Below are 14,560 nucleotides of genomic sequence, written 5' to 3'. Positions count from 1 at the left end.
GACACACGACACACGACACACGACACTTACAGTTACACGTGCGCGTGCAAAAGAGGGGGAGGCCACGATGACGTGGCATGAGGTGGCGCGACCGCAGATCCACGGCTACGATATGAGCTGCCTGGCATTCGTGAACGGGGCCAGCCACCGCTTCGTCTCGGGGGCCGACGAGAAGGTCATCCGCGTGTTCGACGCCCCGCGCACCTTCGTCGCCACCCTGGCCGCCATCACCGGCGTCGCAGCGGAGCCGGAGCTGGCCGAGTCCAGACCGTTGGGCGCCAACGTCCCCCCGCTTGGCCTCTCCAACAAGCCCGTGTTTGGTACCACACACACACGACACACACACGACACACACACGACACACACGCACACACCGCACACGATCTCAGATTGGCCGTCGAATGGACAGAGGGTGAGGAGCGACCGGCGGAGGCGGCCGACGGGATGAAGTTCAGGGAGGAGGCGGTGGCCGAGCCCGTCGTGCTGGGCGTGCCGCCTTTCGAGGAGCACCTCATGCAGTCCACGCTCTGGCCCGAGATCTACAAGCTCTACGGCCACGGCGACAACCTCGTCTGCCTCGCCTCCAGCCGCTCGGGCAAGCACATCGCCTCCGCATGCAAGGTGTGTGCTCGTTTGTGTGTGTCGTGTGTGTGTCGTGTGTGTCGTGTGTGTGTGTCGTGTGCGTCTGTTACTAATCGACCGCACACGGTGGTGGTTTGTCTGGTCAATCAGGGATCGAAGCCGGAGCAGTGCGGAGTCATCGTGTGGGAGACGGACCCGTGGAAGAAGAGCCACCAGGTCTACTCGCACACGCTGACCGTGACCCAGCTCGAGTACTCGCACGACGACGCCTTCCTCTGCTCGGCCTCGCGAGACCGCTGCCTCTCCATTTTCTCCACCAGCGCCGGTCCGTTCCGCCGACCACACCACCAGCTCCCTCCCCCCATCACGCAGTTCTCAACGACGCGTGCGTGTTCCGTGTGTCGTGTGTTGTGTGCGACGCGCGCGTGTTGTGTTTGTTTGTCATCACGTGACCTTCGTACAGAGGAATACAAACTGGTGGCCAAGATCAAGGCACACGATCGCATCATTTGGTCGTGCAGCTGGTCCCACGACGACGCCTATCTCGCCACCGGCTCCCGAGACAAGAAGGTTCGCGTGCTCTCTTCTCTCTTTCCCCGCTCCGCCCCACGGTTCTCATAACGTGCGAAATACTGTGTTGCGCGTGTCTGTTGTGCGTGTGTGTGTGTGTGTGTGTGTGTCGTGTGTGTGTGTGTGTGTGTGGACCGCAACAGGTGAAGGTGTGGAGAAAGGGAACGAGCGAGAAGGACGGCCAGCAGGTGCCCTCGTGGTCCCTCGATTCCAGTCTGCTGTTCAAGACAGGCGTCAACGCCGTGGCCTTCTTCCCCATAGCAGGCGAGGGGTACGCATGCTCTGGTGTGCGTATGTGCGAGTGGTGTGTGCGTGTGCGTGTTCTGAAGCACACGCGACGATGATGTCTCACGGCCGGGGGCACCACCAGGACGTGGCGGTATCTGCTCGCCGTGGGCCTCGAGAACGGCCTCATCTCTCTGTGGGTGGGCTCCCACCAGGCCGACACCAAGGGCCTGCGGTGGACTTCGCTCATCTCCGTCCCTCCCTCGTACCACCATCCTTCACCTTTCACATTGCGGGTGTCGTCACTCACCAACGTAACCAACCTTGGCGCACAGCTTGTGCCCCGTGGATACGGTCAAGCGGCTCAGCTGGCGAAAGCCCACCGCCGATGCGGCAAGGGAGCAGGCCACGTTCGACCTGGCCGTCGGTGCGAGCGACCACTCAGTGCGAATCCTGTCCTTCACCCTCCACCCTTGAATCCATGCCTTTCCAAGTATTACTTTCTTCTTTTGCCCCGATAGGCGTAAGCGTGTCAGCGGCCACCACAAAAAAATAGGTCTGTTCATTATTGCGAGTTGATGACTTGGTCTTAGAGCGCCGCCTTCTTGTTGCCGCCGAAGAGGTGGCTGAGCTTCATCGCCGCGCCCATGTTGCCCGAGATCTGTCGAACAAATCGAGCGAGGAGACACGTCAGCTCTGCTCGTTACAAATCTGGTGACCAGAAAAGTAAGTAAGCAACGACTAGTACCTTGAGGAGGCCCTTGAGGAAGGCGCCCTGGGCGTCGAGCTTGCCCTGGACGAGATCGACAAAGTCCTTCTCGGCCAGGGTGAGGGTGCAGTCGGCCGCGGCCGCGGCGCCGGCGGTGACCTTGCCCTTGGGGCCGGACTTGAGGTCCACCGTCCAGGCCTTCTTGTCGCTGCCCGACGTCACCACGAACTGGTACACGGCGTTCACCTTCTGCACGAGCGACGGGTCGGCCTCGACCCGCTTGGCGATTTCACCGAAGACGGCCTCGGCCGAGACGCCGCCGGCGCTGGCGGCGGGCGCAGGTGCGGCGGGCGCGGGTTCGGCCTCGCCGGGCACCACGTCGGTGCGGCTGTCGATGGCCGGGTTGAAGCGGTCGGCCGGGTAGGGGCGCAAGGCCTCGGGGAACCCGTGGCGATAGAGCGACACCACCACAGCACCACCTTCAAAAAAATGTGTGCTGACGTCAGCATGCGCTGGCATGGCGCCGAAAGAACGAAAACCGAAGAACAAAGAACGAAGAGCGAAGGAATGAGGGCGAACCGAGGCCGAGGTTGTGCTGGAGGGCGACCTTGGCGTTGGGCACCTGGCGCTTGCCGCACATGCCGCGCAGCTGCCAACAGAGCTCGGCGCACTGGGCGAGGCCCGTGGCGCCCAGCGGGTGTCCCTTCGAGATCAAACCGCCCGACGGGTTCACCACCCACTTACCGCCTGCGCCACCGCTTTCTTTGTCAGACGCGCAACAGCCCAACTCCACACAAGGCGCTTTGGCGAGGGAGACGGGTAGTACCGTAGGTGTTGTCGGCGGCGTCGACCAGCTTGGACGCCTCGCCCTCGCGAGCAAGACCCAGCGCCTCGTAAGTAATAAACTGTGCGCGTTGAACCACACACACACACACACGCACACGCACACAACACACGCGCACACACACACACACACACAAACGTTGGTTGCGATGCGAGGTGGGGGGAGAGAGCTTGAGAAAGAGAAGGAGAAGGAGGAGGAAGTACTTCGTTGCAGGAGAAGCAGTCGTGGAGCTCGACCACCTGCACGTCCTGCGGGCTGAGGCCGGTCTGCTGGAAGATCTTGGCCGTGGCGTTCTTGGTCATGTCGGCGCCCACGGCCTTGATGCAGGACTTCTCCTCGAACGTGGAGGGGAAGTCGGTGGCCATCGCGGACGCCAAGATCTCCACCGCCTGCGCGGTCACGCCCACACGCGCGTTAGGCGTCGTTCCAGGAAACACCACACGACCACACACACACACACACACACACGACCACACACGTGCCTGGTGCTGGAGGTTGTGCTTCTTGACGAACTCTTCGCTGCAGAGGACGGCCGCAGCGGCACCATCGGAAGTCGGGCAGCACTGCGCACCACCACCGCCACCAGCCACCGCCGCCGCGACGAGGAAGTGAGGGCAAGCAAGACCTGCCGTCAGCCCGGAACACTGCAGACTTCAACCTTGACCAAGCCGGAGAGGCGTGTGTGCTTTTACCTGGAGCATGGTCAAGGGGCCGAACACCTTGCGCGACTTGAGGATGTCCTCCATCGAGTACTCGTCCCGGAACTGCGAGTAGGGATTGTTGACAGAGTGCTGTGTGGCGTGTGTGTGTGCGCGTGTGTGCGTGTGTGTGTGTGTGTGTGTGTCGTGTGTGTCGTGTGTGCGGTGTGTGTCGTGTGTGTGTTGTGTGGTCAGAGCTAGTAGATGGCTACATTCCATTCATTCTATGTAACCATCACACAGGGGGGATTCGGGCCAACCTTGTGGTTCTTCCAGGCGACCTGGGCAAAGTGTTCGGGCTTGGTGCCGTACTTCTCCATGTGCTCCACGCCGGCGTTGCCGAACATCTGCGGAGCAAACGGCGCGTTCGTCACTCCGCGCGCCTCGGCGATCACTGTGTAGAACGGAACGCAAGAGTTGTAAGTAACCAGTGTGCATGCGTGTGTCGGTGTGTGTCGGTGTGTGTCGGTGTGTGTCGTGTGTGTCGTGTGTGTCGTGTGTGTCGTGTGTGTCGTGTGTGTCGTGTGTGTCGTGTGTGTCGTGTGCGGTGGTGCGGGTGTGTACCGCCCATGTGCTTGTCCATGGGGTTGGTGCGGTCGGTGAACTTGGAGGCGAGGGAGCCACGCTCCATCTTCTCGAAGCCCAGGGCGAGCGCGCACTCGCTGATGCCGCCCTCGATGAGCTGCTTGGCGATGAAGAGCGCGGAGCTGCCCGTGGAGCAGTTGTTGTTAACGTTGTACACGGGGATGCCCGTCACCCCAATCTCGTAGAGCGCGCGCTGGCCGCAGGTGCTGTCACCATACACATAGCCCACAACCTGTGCAAACGTGCATAGAGGATCCATTAATGAATGAATGAATCCGAAGCAGATTTCCAAACAGAACGAATTACAAAAAGATGTAAAATGAAGATGATTGAGGAAAATGGGGAGGATGCGTTACCGCCTGATCGATTTCGTCGTAGCGAATGCCGGCGTCCCAGAGGGCCTTCTTGCCGGCCACGGCACCCATCTTGGGGTAGTCCCAGTCACGCTTGCCGGGCTTCTCGAACTTGATCATGCCCACACCGACCACAAACACTCTGCGACCCATGTTGTTTGCTTTGATGGATGCCTTTGCCTCTCTCCTGATTATCTTTCGATCTGACCTGCTGTGCGAACTGCCCCGACCAGAGGTATCGCTCGTGTTCCCATAATTCACAAGGAATTTAGCCCAGATAATCGCAGCATTATTACAAATAATAAATATATATTAAAATATCGAAATTTTAAGGTGGCGATCCGAGTGCAGACATAATTTGGGACGGCAACAGAGCAGGTGCTGGACAACGAAGCGCAGGATTTCGTGATCAGAGGCGTCTGGATTCGATAACGGTAGTACCTTTTCCATCTTTCGTACAATGGCCACTCCCCTTCAGGTTCCCTGCGGCTGCCGCAACTCCCTCCAGAGCGTATGCCACCCCGCCCCCGGACATTATTCTCTGTGGATGAATGGAATGGAATGATCCGGCTCATTGTCCATTAGCCCAATTCATGCCATTAATTGCCCATGTTGAGCGCACTAATATTTCCTTGATGTGGGCGTAGTTCGGCGCGGCCGCGGCCTTCACTGTCGCGTTCGTCTGGACCTCGCAGAGCGTGCAGGTGAAGCGTAATGCCTACTTCTCCAACCTCAAGAGCGAAATTGATACTCTTAAGAAGAAGAACCACGATCTCGAGCACGAGGTTGAGCTTCTCAGTACGTCACCCCCCCCCCCAATAAACTACGCAGTTACCCATATCGTGGGCGTTCAATTAATTGAGCCCCTGCTCTTTCGCATTAACAGAGAACCCCCCTGAGCCCAAGGAGGCCCACACCGACTTCGCGGCTGACTTCGAGAGCGGAAACATCGATTTTGAGAAGATCCTTGAGCAGGTGGCCAGCGACCACTAAACTTCTCCATTCGATTCGGGGTAAATCCTCAAAATGCACATCCTTTCCCTCTCATCTCGCTCTGTTTCTATCTGGGGGTGGCGCGAGAGTCAGGATGATATCACATTCTGTGTATTTATCAGAGCAGGGCGAATAAATGTACGAGGGCATCTGTTGTTACGTCTCTCTCCTCTTACGCGTCCTCTTCACCGTTCTCCTTCTCCGCCGCACTCTCGTCCTTCGCATCTTCATCAGCCTTCTCCTCCTCCTCCTTGGCCGCGGCAGCGATCGTCTCCTCCGTCTCGTCGGGCATAGACCAGCGATAGATGAACGGCTCCGCACACACCAGCGCCACATGCCTGTCGGCCACACGACACCACACACACGCACACGACACTCAGCACTCGAAGAGGCCGGGAAGACGAGAGGCGGCACGCAACTGGCAGTGGCGGGAGAAGACGCAGCCGTGTGCCGGGTGCTTGCTGCGGCCCGACTGGAGCTTGGAGATGAGCGTGCCCTCGTGCAGGTCGTAGATGAACACCGCTCCGGCGCTGTTGCCCGCGCACAGGAACTCGCCATCCTCACTGACGTCGAACCGACTTCGCGAGTTCAGCCTGCAGTCAGGCACACGGATGGTGCGCACAATCTGCGCAGAGAGAGAGAGAGAGCAGTCATTGCGTCGTAAGTGGCGTGAGCAAGAAGAAGAATCGCGTCATCACGTGATCACAAGAAGAACTGTACCTCGCTGTCCATTGCCTGCCAGACCACAATTTTGCCCTCGATGTCCTTCGAAACGTAGTGCCCACCCACAGCGCGCACGCAATCTGTTCGACGTTCGTTGTGGTCCAACGATTGTCGTGAGTTGGCGCTCTGCGCCCGCAGTGGGCTGTGGTGGTCGCGACGTACCCACGTCCACTCGATGCTTCTTGGGCAGCAGCTTGCACTCGGTGATCGTTCTCCCGATCGTCTGTTGGGCAAGAGAAGGAAAACGCGTAAGCGCGAGGACGCGTACACTGCATTTGTAGAATGCTCTGTGTGGACCTTCTCCTCCTCGTCATCGAGGTACTCGCCGGGAATGGCCCACTCCCGCAGCGCTCCGCCCGAACCGCCGGTCACGAAACGAGTGCCCTCAGGTGAGAAGGTCTGTGTTGCGTGCGTTGGGTGAGCAACGAACGGCGCACTTGCGTTGGCAGAGCAAGAAGGCGGTACCGCCACGATGGCGCTGGTCTCGAAGGTGGCGAGGCAGCTCTTTTCCGGCTCGCCGTAGGGATTGCGGCAGTCCCACAGACGCACCGTGTTGTCCGCACCCACCGACAGGAGGCACCCCGATCGCTGCGGGTGCACGGCCAAATCGATCACAGCGCCCTTGTGCCCTGCGTAGGCAGCGCAGCGCGAGTAGTCAGTAGAACTGCGGTGATTGCCTTCGGTGGTGATCACGTGAAAGGAGGGACCTTGCAGGACGCAGATGACTCGGCAGCGAGCAATGCTAATGATGTGGATGAGCGAGTCGTTGCTACCGACCGCCAGGTAGGTGTCGGTGTCTTGACCCTCATCGTCAGGGTCCAGGTCGCCCAGCCACGCGCATGTGTTTAGCTCTGCTTTCTGTGGTGCCGGAGCGACGTGCGTTGCGGTTGTCAGCGCACATGCAGTCACGCGGCATACTGAAAAGGCACTACTACCTTCCCCGGATTGACGTAGTTGATCATGAGATCGAGGTGACCAGCGTTTTTGGCCACGCCGTGTTCATTGTCGTACACGCTCGCCTACAAATCAGCAATGTGAGCCAGAGTTGAGCAAAATAGCGCATGCAGTGAGATGAGGCAGGTGTTACAGGTACCTGGTTGCCTCCCACAGTAGCCACAAGGTTGGAATTGGCGAGCTTGGTGAAATTGAAGGCGATTTGCTTGATTGGCGACGCGTGATTTTCTTTGATGATTCTTCGCAGGATGAGGCGCGAAAGGACCTCCGCGGGCTTGAGATCCTTCCTAAGCTTTTTCTTTTCCGGCTGCACGGCCTCCTTCGAGTCCGCCTCCCCGTCGGCTTTCAGCTCGCCCTCCCTTGTTCGCTTCATCTTCTAGATCTGTTGTTTGTTTTGATTTTTTGCTGTTCTGCATTTTGGCGCGAAGTCTTTCTGTCGACATAGAAGAAAATGGAAACGGGTAAAGAAATTTCGACTAACCTTGCCTAATCGACAAAAGAAATCGCTGCGGTGTGCGCTTTGATTGCGAAATGGACTCGGCGAGGCGACGCCGCTATGCGGGCCTAGATGAAGAGGGTGGTTCAGAGACGGATTTTGTGGAGATTGAGGATGCCTTGCCCTGGTACAAACGTCGCTTCATCCAGGCCGTCATGATCGTTGCGGCCATCGCCCTGGTGGTGGGCATAATCCTCGCCATTGCCATCCCTGGTACCGCCCTCACCACTCACCAGTGCCCCAACTTGTTGGCTTTCGTTCCTCATCTTCCTCCACGCTGCAGTGGCCCTGAACAAGGAGTCGGACTCGTACGTACCACACACGCACACACCGTACACACAGCTCACAAACCGTACGGCTTTGGCGAAGCAGGAATGAGAACAAGCGCGTGTTTGCCTTTGACGACATCTTCAACACGACCACCGAGGGTCTCTCGCTTCAGTGGTGGTGCCCCACCACGCCGGCCGCTGCCGCCTCGTTTGTGTACCAAGGCATGCGCCCCACTCTCGAGACGCACATGAACGTTCGTTCGAATGTTCATTCTCTGATTCTCTGCAGATAAGAGCGGCAACGTCATCAGACAAATCGTGACGAACGCCACTCGGTCGTTCCCCGACGCGGCCAACCAGGAGGTGCTGTTCAACCAGACCGCGTTCGTTGCCGCGGCGCCAGACAACGCCTGGGCGAGTTCCATCGGCTCCTACTACATTTCGCCTGCCGGCGGCGACATCATCTTTGCCGTGAACCAGACTTACAGGTGTGTGTGCGACCTCACGCGCTCTCGATAGCGCACACGGCGTGCTCATGACACACACACACACACACGACACACACAACCTGGGCGCGATATGCAGGTGGAGGCACTCCTACTTCGCCAATTTCTACGTCTACAGCATCAGCGCCAAGACGGCTACGCTGCTCGATGACCAGAACCGCCGCCTTATGAACCCCGTCTGGGCGGCGAGTGGCAACATTGTACCTACTGCTCCTACCATGTGACACTGCTGAAGGACGGCAACTAATCATCGAGCCGCGCGCGCGGGCTGTGTGAACGGTGCAGGCCTTCGTGCGGGACAACAACGTCTACATCAAGGACACCGGCGCCAACACCATTCGCCAGGTCACTACCGACGGGACGCCCGGCCGGCAATCTGGTAAGACATTCTTTTAGATTGAAAGATATTATAGTATGAAGCATGTATAAAGGAAATATGTTCTTTTATATGAATATGTCCACGATAATCAACTGACTTCTGCGGTGGTGTTTAGATGGAGTCAGCATCGTGAACGGCGTTCAGTCGTGGGTCTACGAGGAAGAGGTGTTCTCCGACATGACCGGTACGTGCGTGGCCGTCAGGACGGGGGTCGTGATGGATGACCGACGCGACGACGAGGGAAACCTAAAACTAGCTAATTTCACTACAATAATAACTCATCATAACCCACGCAGCGATGTGGTGGTCGACGGACGGCGCGCACCTGGCGTACCTCAAGTTCAATGAGACGCTGGTGCCCGAATTTCTGATGCCGGTCTACGACGGCGACGCCTACCCCGAAATCGACAACCTCGCCTACCCCAAGGTACTCACCATCAGCGCCTGGCACCCGCGCCACACAAGGCAGGCACTTACGTCGGTGGTGGTGGGTGGTGGGTGTGGGTGGTGGGTGGTGGGTGGTGGGTGGTGGGACGACACAGCCCGGTTTCGCCAATCCGGAGGTGACGGTGGGCGTCTACAATGTTGCGAACGAATCGACCGCGGTGCTGGATTGGTCCGACTCGGGCAAGTACGAGTACGTGACCGGCATCTGGTGGGTCGATGCCAGCACCGTGGCCGTGCGCAGACTCAATCGCCTGCAAAACGTGCGTTCCCCACCCGTCCACTGGACGTGTCGTGTCGTGTCGTGTCCCTAACTAACGTCTTTGCAGGAGGAGCAAACGGTCCTGTTCAACGTGATCGACGGCTCTTCGCGTGTTCTCTTCACCAAGACTTCGAAGGCCTGGATCGAAACTGTATGTGGTCTCCTCGGCGGTGTCACCACACACAACACACGACACACACACGACACACACGCACACACTAGTTCACTGATCTCTTCTTAACAGCAATTCGAGTTGACCTTCCTCCGCGAGACCGACGGCAGCATTCTCTACTTTGTGGACCTCCTCGCCAACGCCAAGTCCTACCCTCAGGCACTCCACCTCCACTTGCCCCCCCGCCACAATGCGTTCCTCACATTCCATTCCATCCATGCGTGTCTCGCTTGTTAAGGTGGCGCTCTACAACTACTCGACTGGCGCCTTTGTGCGTTTCCTGTCCGACCCGACCAACAGCGCGACGTGGGAGGTCACTCGCATCAACCAGTGGCTTCCCGCAACCCGCACCCTGTACGCAGCTCTCCCCAGTCACGCGTGCGCTTGTGTTGTGTGTGTGTGGGTGTGTGTGGTGTGTGTGGTGTGTGTGGTGTGCTCATGCGCCATGTCGGTCGCGCAACAGTGTGTACACGAGCACGGAGGTGAGCGTGAATGAAAGGCACGTCTACGCGCAGTCGATCGAGGGCACCGGTTCCAGCAAGGTCAGCCCCAGCGCGGGCTGGTGGTCCGCCTCGTACAGGTATTTTACATATTTGCCGTGTCGTCGAATGCGCATTCCTCACATTCTACGCACAGCTCCTGCAGTAATCTGTTCACCCTCAACTTTGGCGGCAATGGCGACCTGTTGAACGTACGCTCCACACCTGACACACACGACACTCGACACACACGGCACGACACACACGACATGGCACACGCGCACATGTTAGGCGGACGTTGGCACTCCAACGCCCCACTCACACGGCCTCGCTCCTGGCAACAGGTCCCCACGGTGCACTTGCACGACTCTCAAAACCCGCGCATGAGCGTATCGCTCGTGGCCAACGCCCAGCTCAAGGAGAAGGTACTAACGTGTTGTGTTGTGTTGTGTTGTGTCGTGTCGTGTCGTGTCCTGTCGTGTGCGTGTTGTGTGCGGGACGGGGTGTGTGTGTGGTCTAACAAACATGTGCTATGCAACAAAAGATGTCGTCGCTGCGCCTGCCACGCAAGGAATTCTTGAGCATTCCCAACGCCGCGGGCGAGATGATGTCGGCGTCGCTCCTCTACCCGCCCAACTTCAACCGGGCCAAGAAGTACCCCGTGCTCATGCGCGTGTACGGCGGCCCCAACTCGCAAGAGGTCACGCGCGCCTACCCGTTCGGTGGTCAAAAGTCCTTCGATCTCTACATGGCCTCCAAGGTTCCTCACGTGGGCAGTGTCGTTATGTGTCGTGTGTCGTTGTGTGCGTGCGTGCGTGCGTGCGTGTGTTGTTCTGACCGTTCAACTGGAACCGCGCAGGGTTTCATTGTGGGCCAGGCCGACGGCCGAGGCACGGCAGCCAAGGGCGAAGACTGGCGACACACCGTCTATCGTACGATATCGGCGCCGATGCGCGCTTCATTGAATTGAAGAGGCCTCTCTCGCTAACTCGTGGCTCTTTGACCAAATGACAGTGAACCTGGGCACCTATGAGACGCAGGACCAGCTGGCTGCGGCCCAGCACTTTGGCAAGCTCGGCTTTGTTGATTCCTCGCGCATCGGCCTCTGGGGCTGGGTACGCCACACATTCTCAAGTCCCACGCGCCACAACGCCGCACGTGCGCGAACTCACCTGTGTGCGACGACGATATGCCAGAGCTACGGCGGCTACATGGGAGGATTCGTCGGCAGTGCGCCCGAGGCCGAGGGAAAGCTCAAGCTGACCATGTCAGTCGCCCCCGTGACCGACAGTACCTCCTGGCACACGGCACAGGTACACTTACTGGCGCTGTGCGACTGGCCAGTGTCGACGGCTTGGAAATGACCGTGTGTGTGTGTGTGTGTGTGTGTGTGTGTTGTCGTGTCGTGCCCTGTGTGTCGTGTCGTGCGTGCGTGTTGTGATCTAGCCGATGACAATGTGCACCTGCAAAACGCCGCGGAGCTGAGCAAGGTGCTCGTCCGACAGGGCATCGACTTCGAGCAGATGTACTACACCAACTGTATCCTTTTCCCCCAGCCCTTCTCCCTCTATTCCAGTTCTATGCGTGTCGTGTCGTGTCGTGTGCGTGTCGTGCGTGTCGTGTCGTGTCGTGCGTGTCGTGTCGTGTCGATCATGGTTGATGCTTCCTTGACCACACGTGCCCAAGCCGATCATTCGATCAACGCCGACAACGCACGCCGCCACCTCTACCACCTTCTGAGCCGCTTCGTTATCGACAACCTGTGAGGTGAGAAGTCATAACACCTAATAAACATAATAACTGCCCTCACCCTGCAACAAGAATGGCTACTGGTCGTGGCCGTCATTAAGATCGCCGCCATCGCCGTCAGCGCACGAGCGCGGATAGCTGTCAAGGATGTGGTGGTAGCGCGACAGCAGTCGACGACAGGCGCTCTTTCGCTCGGGATCGCTTCTGATCTGGTCGGCCAGGTCCTCCGGCCGCACGCACGCCACCAGCGCCACAAGAGGTGGACGCTCTCGTTGAGGTCGTCGTCGTCGGTCGCGGGGAGGGTGACGCAGCCGGCGATCAGGTAGAAGGCCGTCGGCCACCGTGTCCGCGCGGCGGCGTGGTGCAGCCAGCAGCGCGACCGTGCCGGCCGCGTGCCCGAGGTGCGCTTGGCAGGCCTTGGACGGGGCGCGTTCGGGGTGCATGGCACGGGCCACTTTGGCCCACGACTCTGGCAGCTCAGCTCCACGCGCTCGATCAGGGCATCGAGCAGCTCCGGCGTACGACCAAAGCCAACACAGCGCCCGCGTACACAAACCCGCGCATACCGGGTATGCGTGGGTTTGCTGCTGCTGCTGTCACGTGTTGGGAGAAGGAGGGGAGCAACGGCAGCGGTACGCACCGAGGGGTGAGCAAGCGACTCAGCAAACTGATGCCAGCAACGACACACGTTGTAATTCCAAAAATGTTTTTATTTTTCGGGCTGAAGACGACAAGGCCAGGCGAGGACACTTAGTCGTCGAACTTGATGCTCGAGACCATGCCGTCGTTGATCTTGCCGCCTGTGTGGCCAACCAAGAAAAGAACGGGGACACAACGACGTCGACCAACGTTAGCGATGCACACGTGTGTGCAAGAGCGAGGAGCTCGAATTCACGCACCCTTGTAGGAACCCCTCTTCTTCTTGGTCTTCTCGTGCCTGAAGCCCTTGCCTCGCACCGTGCTCAGCACAGAGTTGGCCCTCGCGCCCCACTCATCCTCCTGTTGGTGTGTGTGTGTGTGTTGTGTGTGTGTTGTGTGGTGTGTGTGTTGTGTGGTGTGTGTGTGTGGTGAAAAAACAACACACAAAGTGTTTGGCCAATGTTAGATGGTGAGCGACGCGCGTGTGCGGTGTGTGCACGTGCCTTGGAGAAGAACGAGTTGTCGGACAGCTTGGGATCGACCTCGATCTCGTCCTCCTTGATGCGCTTGAAGGGAATGTTCTCCTTCTTGCTCTTCTTGCTGCTGCCGTTGCCGTTGACGACGGGCGCGGCCGGCTGCTCCACCTCCATCTTATCCTCCTCCTTCTTCTTGGGCTCCTCCTTCTTCTGTTCGTCCTTCTTCTCCTTCTTCTTCTTCTCCTTCTTGTCCTCCTCCTCGGACGACGAGTCATCCGACGAGCTGGACGACGAGTCATCATCCGACGACGACGAGCTGGACGAGTCATCCGATGACGACGACTCCTCCTTCTTCTTGTCGCTCTTCTTCTCCTTCTTCTTGTCCTCCTCCTCGGACTCAGAGTCGGAGCTCGACGAGCTGGACGAGGAGTCATCATCGGATGACGAGTCCTCCTTCTTCTTCTTGTCGGCCTTCTTCTCCTTCTTCTTGTCCTCCTCCTCAGACTCAGAGTCGGAACTCGACGACTCGTCCTCGGACGATGACGACGATTCATCGTCAGACGACTCCTTCTTCTTCTCCTTCTTCTTCTTGTCCTCCTCCTCAGACTCAGAGTCGGAGTCGGAGTCAGAGCTGGACGAGGAGTCATCATCGGACGACTCCTCCTTCTTGGCCTTCTTGTTCTTGGTGGCCTTCTCCTTCTCCTTCTCTTCCTCGGAGTCAGAGTCGTTCCTCTTCCTCTTCTTGCCCTCGCTCACGTCCGCGGGCTTAGCGACCGTGGTGCTGTTGTTCGCGACACACACAAGATGGGTGAGTGTTTTTGTTTTTTTCCATTTAAAAAATGGAATGATTTAACCAAAAAAAGATTCTGATTATCGGCCTCTTCTGATCTGATCACCGAATTTGTACAAAATCATAAAATCCGTTGACAATTATTTGGAGAGTGGCCTGAAGATCGCTGTTGTAATGTGAATTTAATCATTTTTGGGAGATGGTACCCTTTGGAAGCAAGGTAGGTCTTGAAGACATCCATGAGATCGACATCGGAAGTCTGGCTCTTCTGTTGGTTTCAAAGAAGAGGCGAAGTGTCAGTCACAATCGCCAAAATTGTACAAAAATTTCAATCTAATCATACCAGGTTGGCCTCCTTCCTGAGCTTCTGGGCGGCCTTCTTCTTGCCGTTGGCCTCAAGGAAGCTGATCACGATGGGATAGAGATCGGAGGGAGTCGTCATGGCTGACATGATCGTGTGTTGTGCAGAAGAATGGGCAAAGAGATGAAGACAAGTCCGGCGAGCAAAAGGCAAGAGCGCCGGAGAAGAAAGGAAGAAAATGATAAAGTCCGAATAAAAATCAAATTTCAGAAGCAATTAAATATTTGTTTATCTATTGCAGAAGAAAACCGGAAGCGGAGCGATTGATTGTTCGATCATCATCGCCAATATTGCTCAATTGC

General features: G+C 57.9%; 6 protein-coding genes across 6 annotated transcripts in view; 3 read left to right on the top strand and 3 right to left on the bottom strand.

The window, feature by feature from the left end:
• ACA1_092860 (WD domain, G-beta repeat-containing protein) overlaps positions 1–1,854 on the top strand; it is a gene marked incomplete at both ends in the record, with an annotated part of 4,062 nt that extends 2,208 nt beyond the window's left edge. Inside the window, 7 exons of the mRNA XM_004334717.1 lie at positions 98–320; positions 410–621; positions 733–907; positions 1,046–1,152; positions 1,296–1,423; positions 1,523–1,642; positions 1,713–1,854. Coding sequence (XP_004334765.1) covers positions 98–320; positions 410–621; positions 733–907; positions 1,046–1,152; positions 1,296–1,423; positions 1,523–1,642; positions 1,713–1,854 — 1,107 coding nt within the window. The remainder of the gene's footprint in view (positions 1–97; positions 321–409; positions 622–732; positions 908–1,045; positions 1,153–1,295; positions 1,424–1,522; positions 1,643–1,712) is intronic.
• A 112-nt stretch (positions 1,855–1,966) lies between these two features.
• On the bottom strand, positions 1,967–4,719 carry ACA1_092850 (Non-specific lipid-transfer protein; the record flags this gene model as incomplete). The annotated part of the gene is made up of 10 exons (XM_004334716.1): positions 1,967–2,038; positions 2,126–2,565; positions 2,666–2,833; positions 2,913–2,991; positions 3,134–3,319; positions 3,407–3,493; positions 3,623–3,721; positions 3,889–4,022; positions 4,193–4,445; positions 4,570–4,719. 10 exons carry the CDS (start codon positions 4,717–4,719, stop codon positions 1,967–1,969), a joined length of 1,668 nt encoding a protein of 555 aa, XP_004334764.1.
• A 307-nt stretch (positions 4,720–5,026) lies between these two features.
• On the top strand, positions 5,027–5,559 carry ACA1_092840 (uncharacterized protein; the record flags this gene model as incomplete). Its single annotated transcript, XM_004334715.1, has 3 exons — positions 5,027–5,077; positions 5,214–5,364; positions 5,453–5,559. The coding sequence occupies 3 exons, from the start codon at positions 5,027–5,029 to the stop codon at positions 5,557–5,559; spliced, it is 309 nt and encodes a 102-aa protein (XP_004334763.1).
• Positions 5,560–5,731: 172 nt separating this feature from the next.
• ACA1_092830 (WD domain, G-beta repeat-containing protein) lies at positions 5,732–7,609 on the bottom strand (the record flags this gene model as incomplete). The annotated part of the gene is made up of 9 exons (XM_004334714.1): positions 5,732–5,897; positions 5,943–6,184; positions 6,280–6,362; positions 6,445–6,505; positions 6,580–6,681; positions 6,748–6,911; positions 6,990–7,140; positions 7,218–7,301; positions 7,376–7,609. 9 exons carry the CDS (start codon positions 7,607–7,609, stop codon positions 5,732–5,734), a joined length of 1,287 nt encoding a protein of 428 aa, XP_004334762.1.
• Positions 7,610–7,767: 158 nt separating this feature from the next.
• Positions 7,768–12,009, top strand: ACA1_092820 (dipeptidyl peptidase; the record flags this gene model as incomplete). Its single annotated transcript, XM_004334713.1, has 21 exons — positions 7,768–7,945; positions 8,016–8,040; positions 8,105–8,259; positions 8,291–8,489; positions 8,587–8,707; positions 8,793–8,886; positions 9,002–9,070; positions 9,183–9,313; positions 9,429–9,593; positions 9,660–9,743; positions 9,837–9,958; positions 10,065–10,118; positions 10,228–10,344; positions 10,410–10,455; positions 10,588–10,668; positions 10,815–11,003; positions 11,103–11,175; positions 11,258–11,358; positions 11,440–11,533; positions 11,690–11,782; positions 11,930–12,009. The coding sequence occupies 21 exons, from the start codon at positions 7,768–7,770 to the stop codon at positions 12,007–12,009; spliced, it is 2,271 nt and encodes a 756-aa protein (XP_004334761.1).
• Positions 12,010–12,742: 733 nt separating this feature from the next.
• On the bottom strand, positions 12,743–14,339 carry ACA1_092810 (SRP40, C-terminal domain containing protein; the record flags this gene model as incomplete). Its single annotated transcript, XM_004334712.1, has 5 exons — positions 12,743–12,792; positions 12,892–12,942; positions 13,131–13,888; positions 14,104–14,165; positions 14,241–14,339. The coding sequence occupies 5 exons, from the start codon at positions 14,337–14,339 to the stop codon at positions 12,743–12,745; spliced, it is 1,020 nt and encodes a 339-aa protein (XP_004334760.1).
• Positions 14,340–14,560: the final 221 nt, after the last annotated feature.

This window comes from Acanthamoeba castellanii (assembly GCF_000313135.1).
Source record: "Acanthamoeba castellanii str. Neff unplaced genomic scaffold scf7180000084645, whole genome shotgun sequence".
NCBI lineage: Eukaryota > Discosea > Longamoebia > Acanthamoebidae > Acanthamoeba > Acanthamoeba castellanii.
Note: the sequence above shows the minus strand (reverse complement) of the source record. Positions and strands in the feature narration are given on the sequence as shown.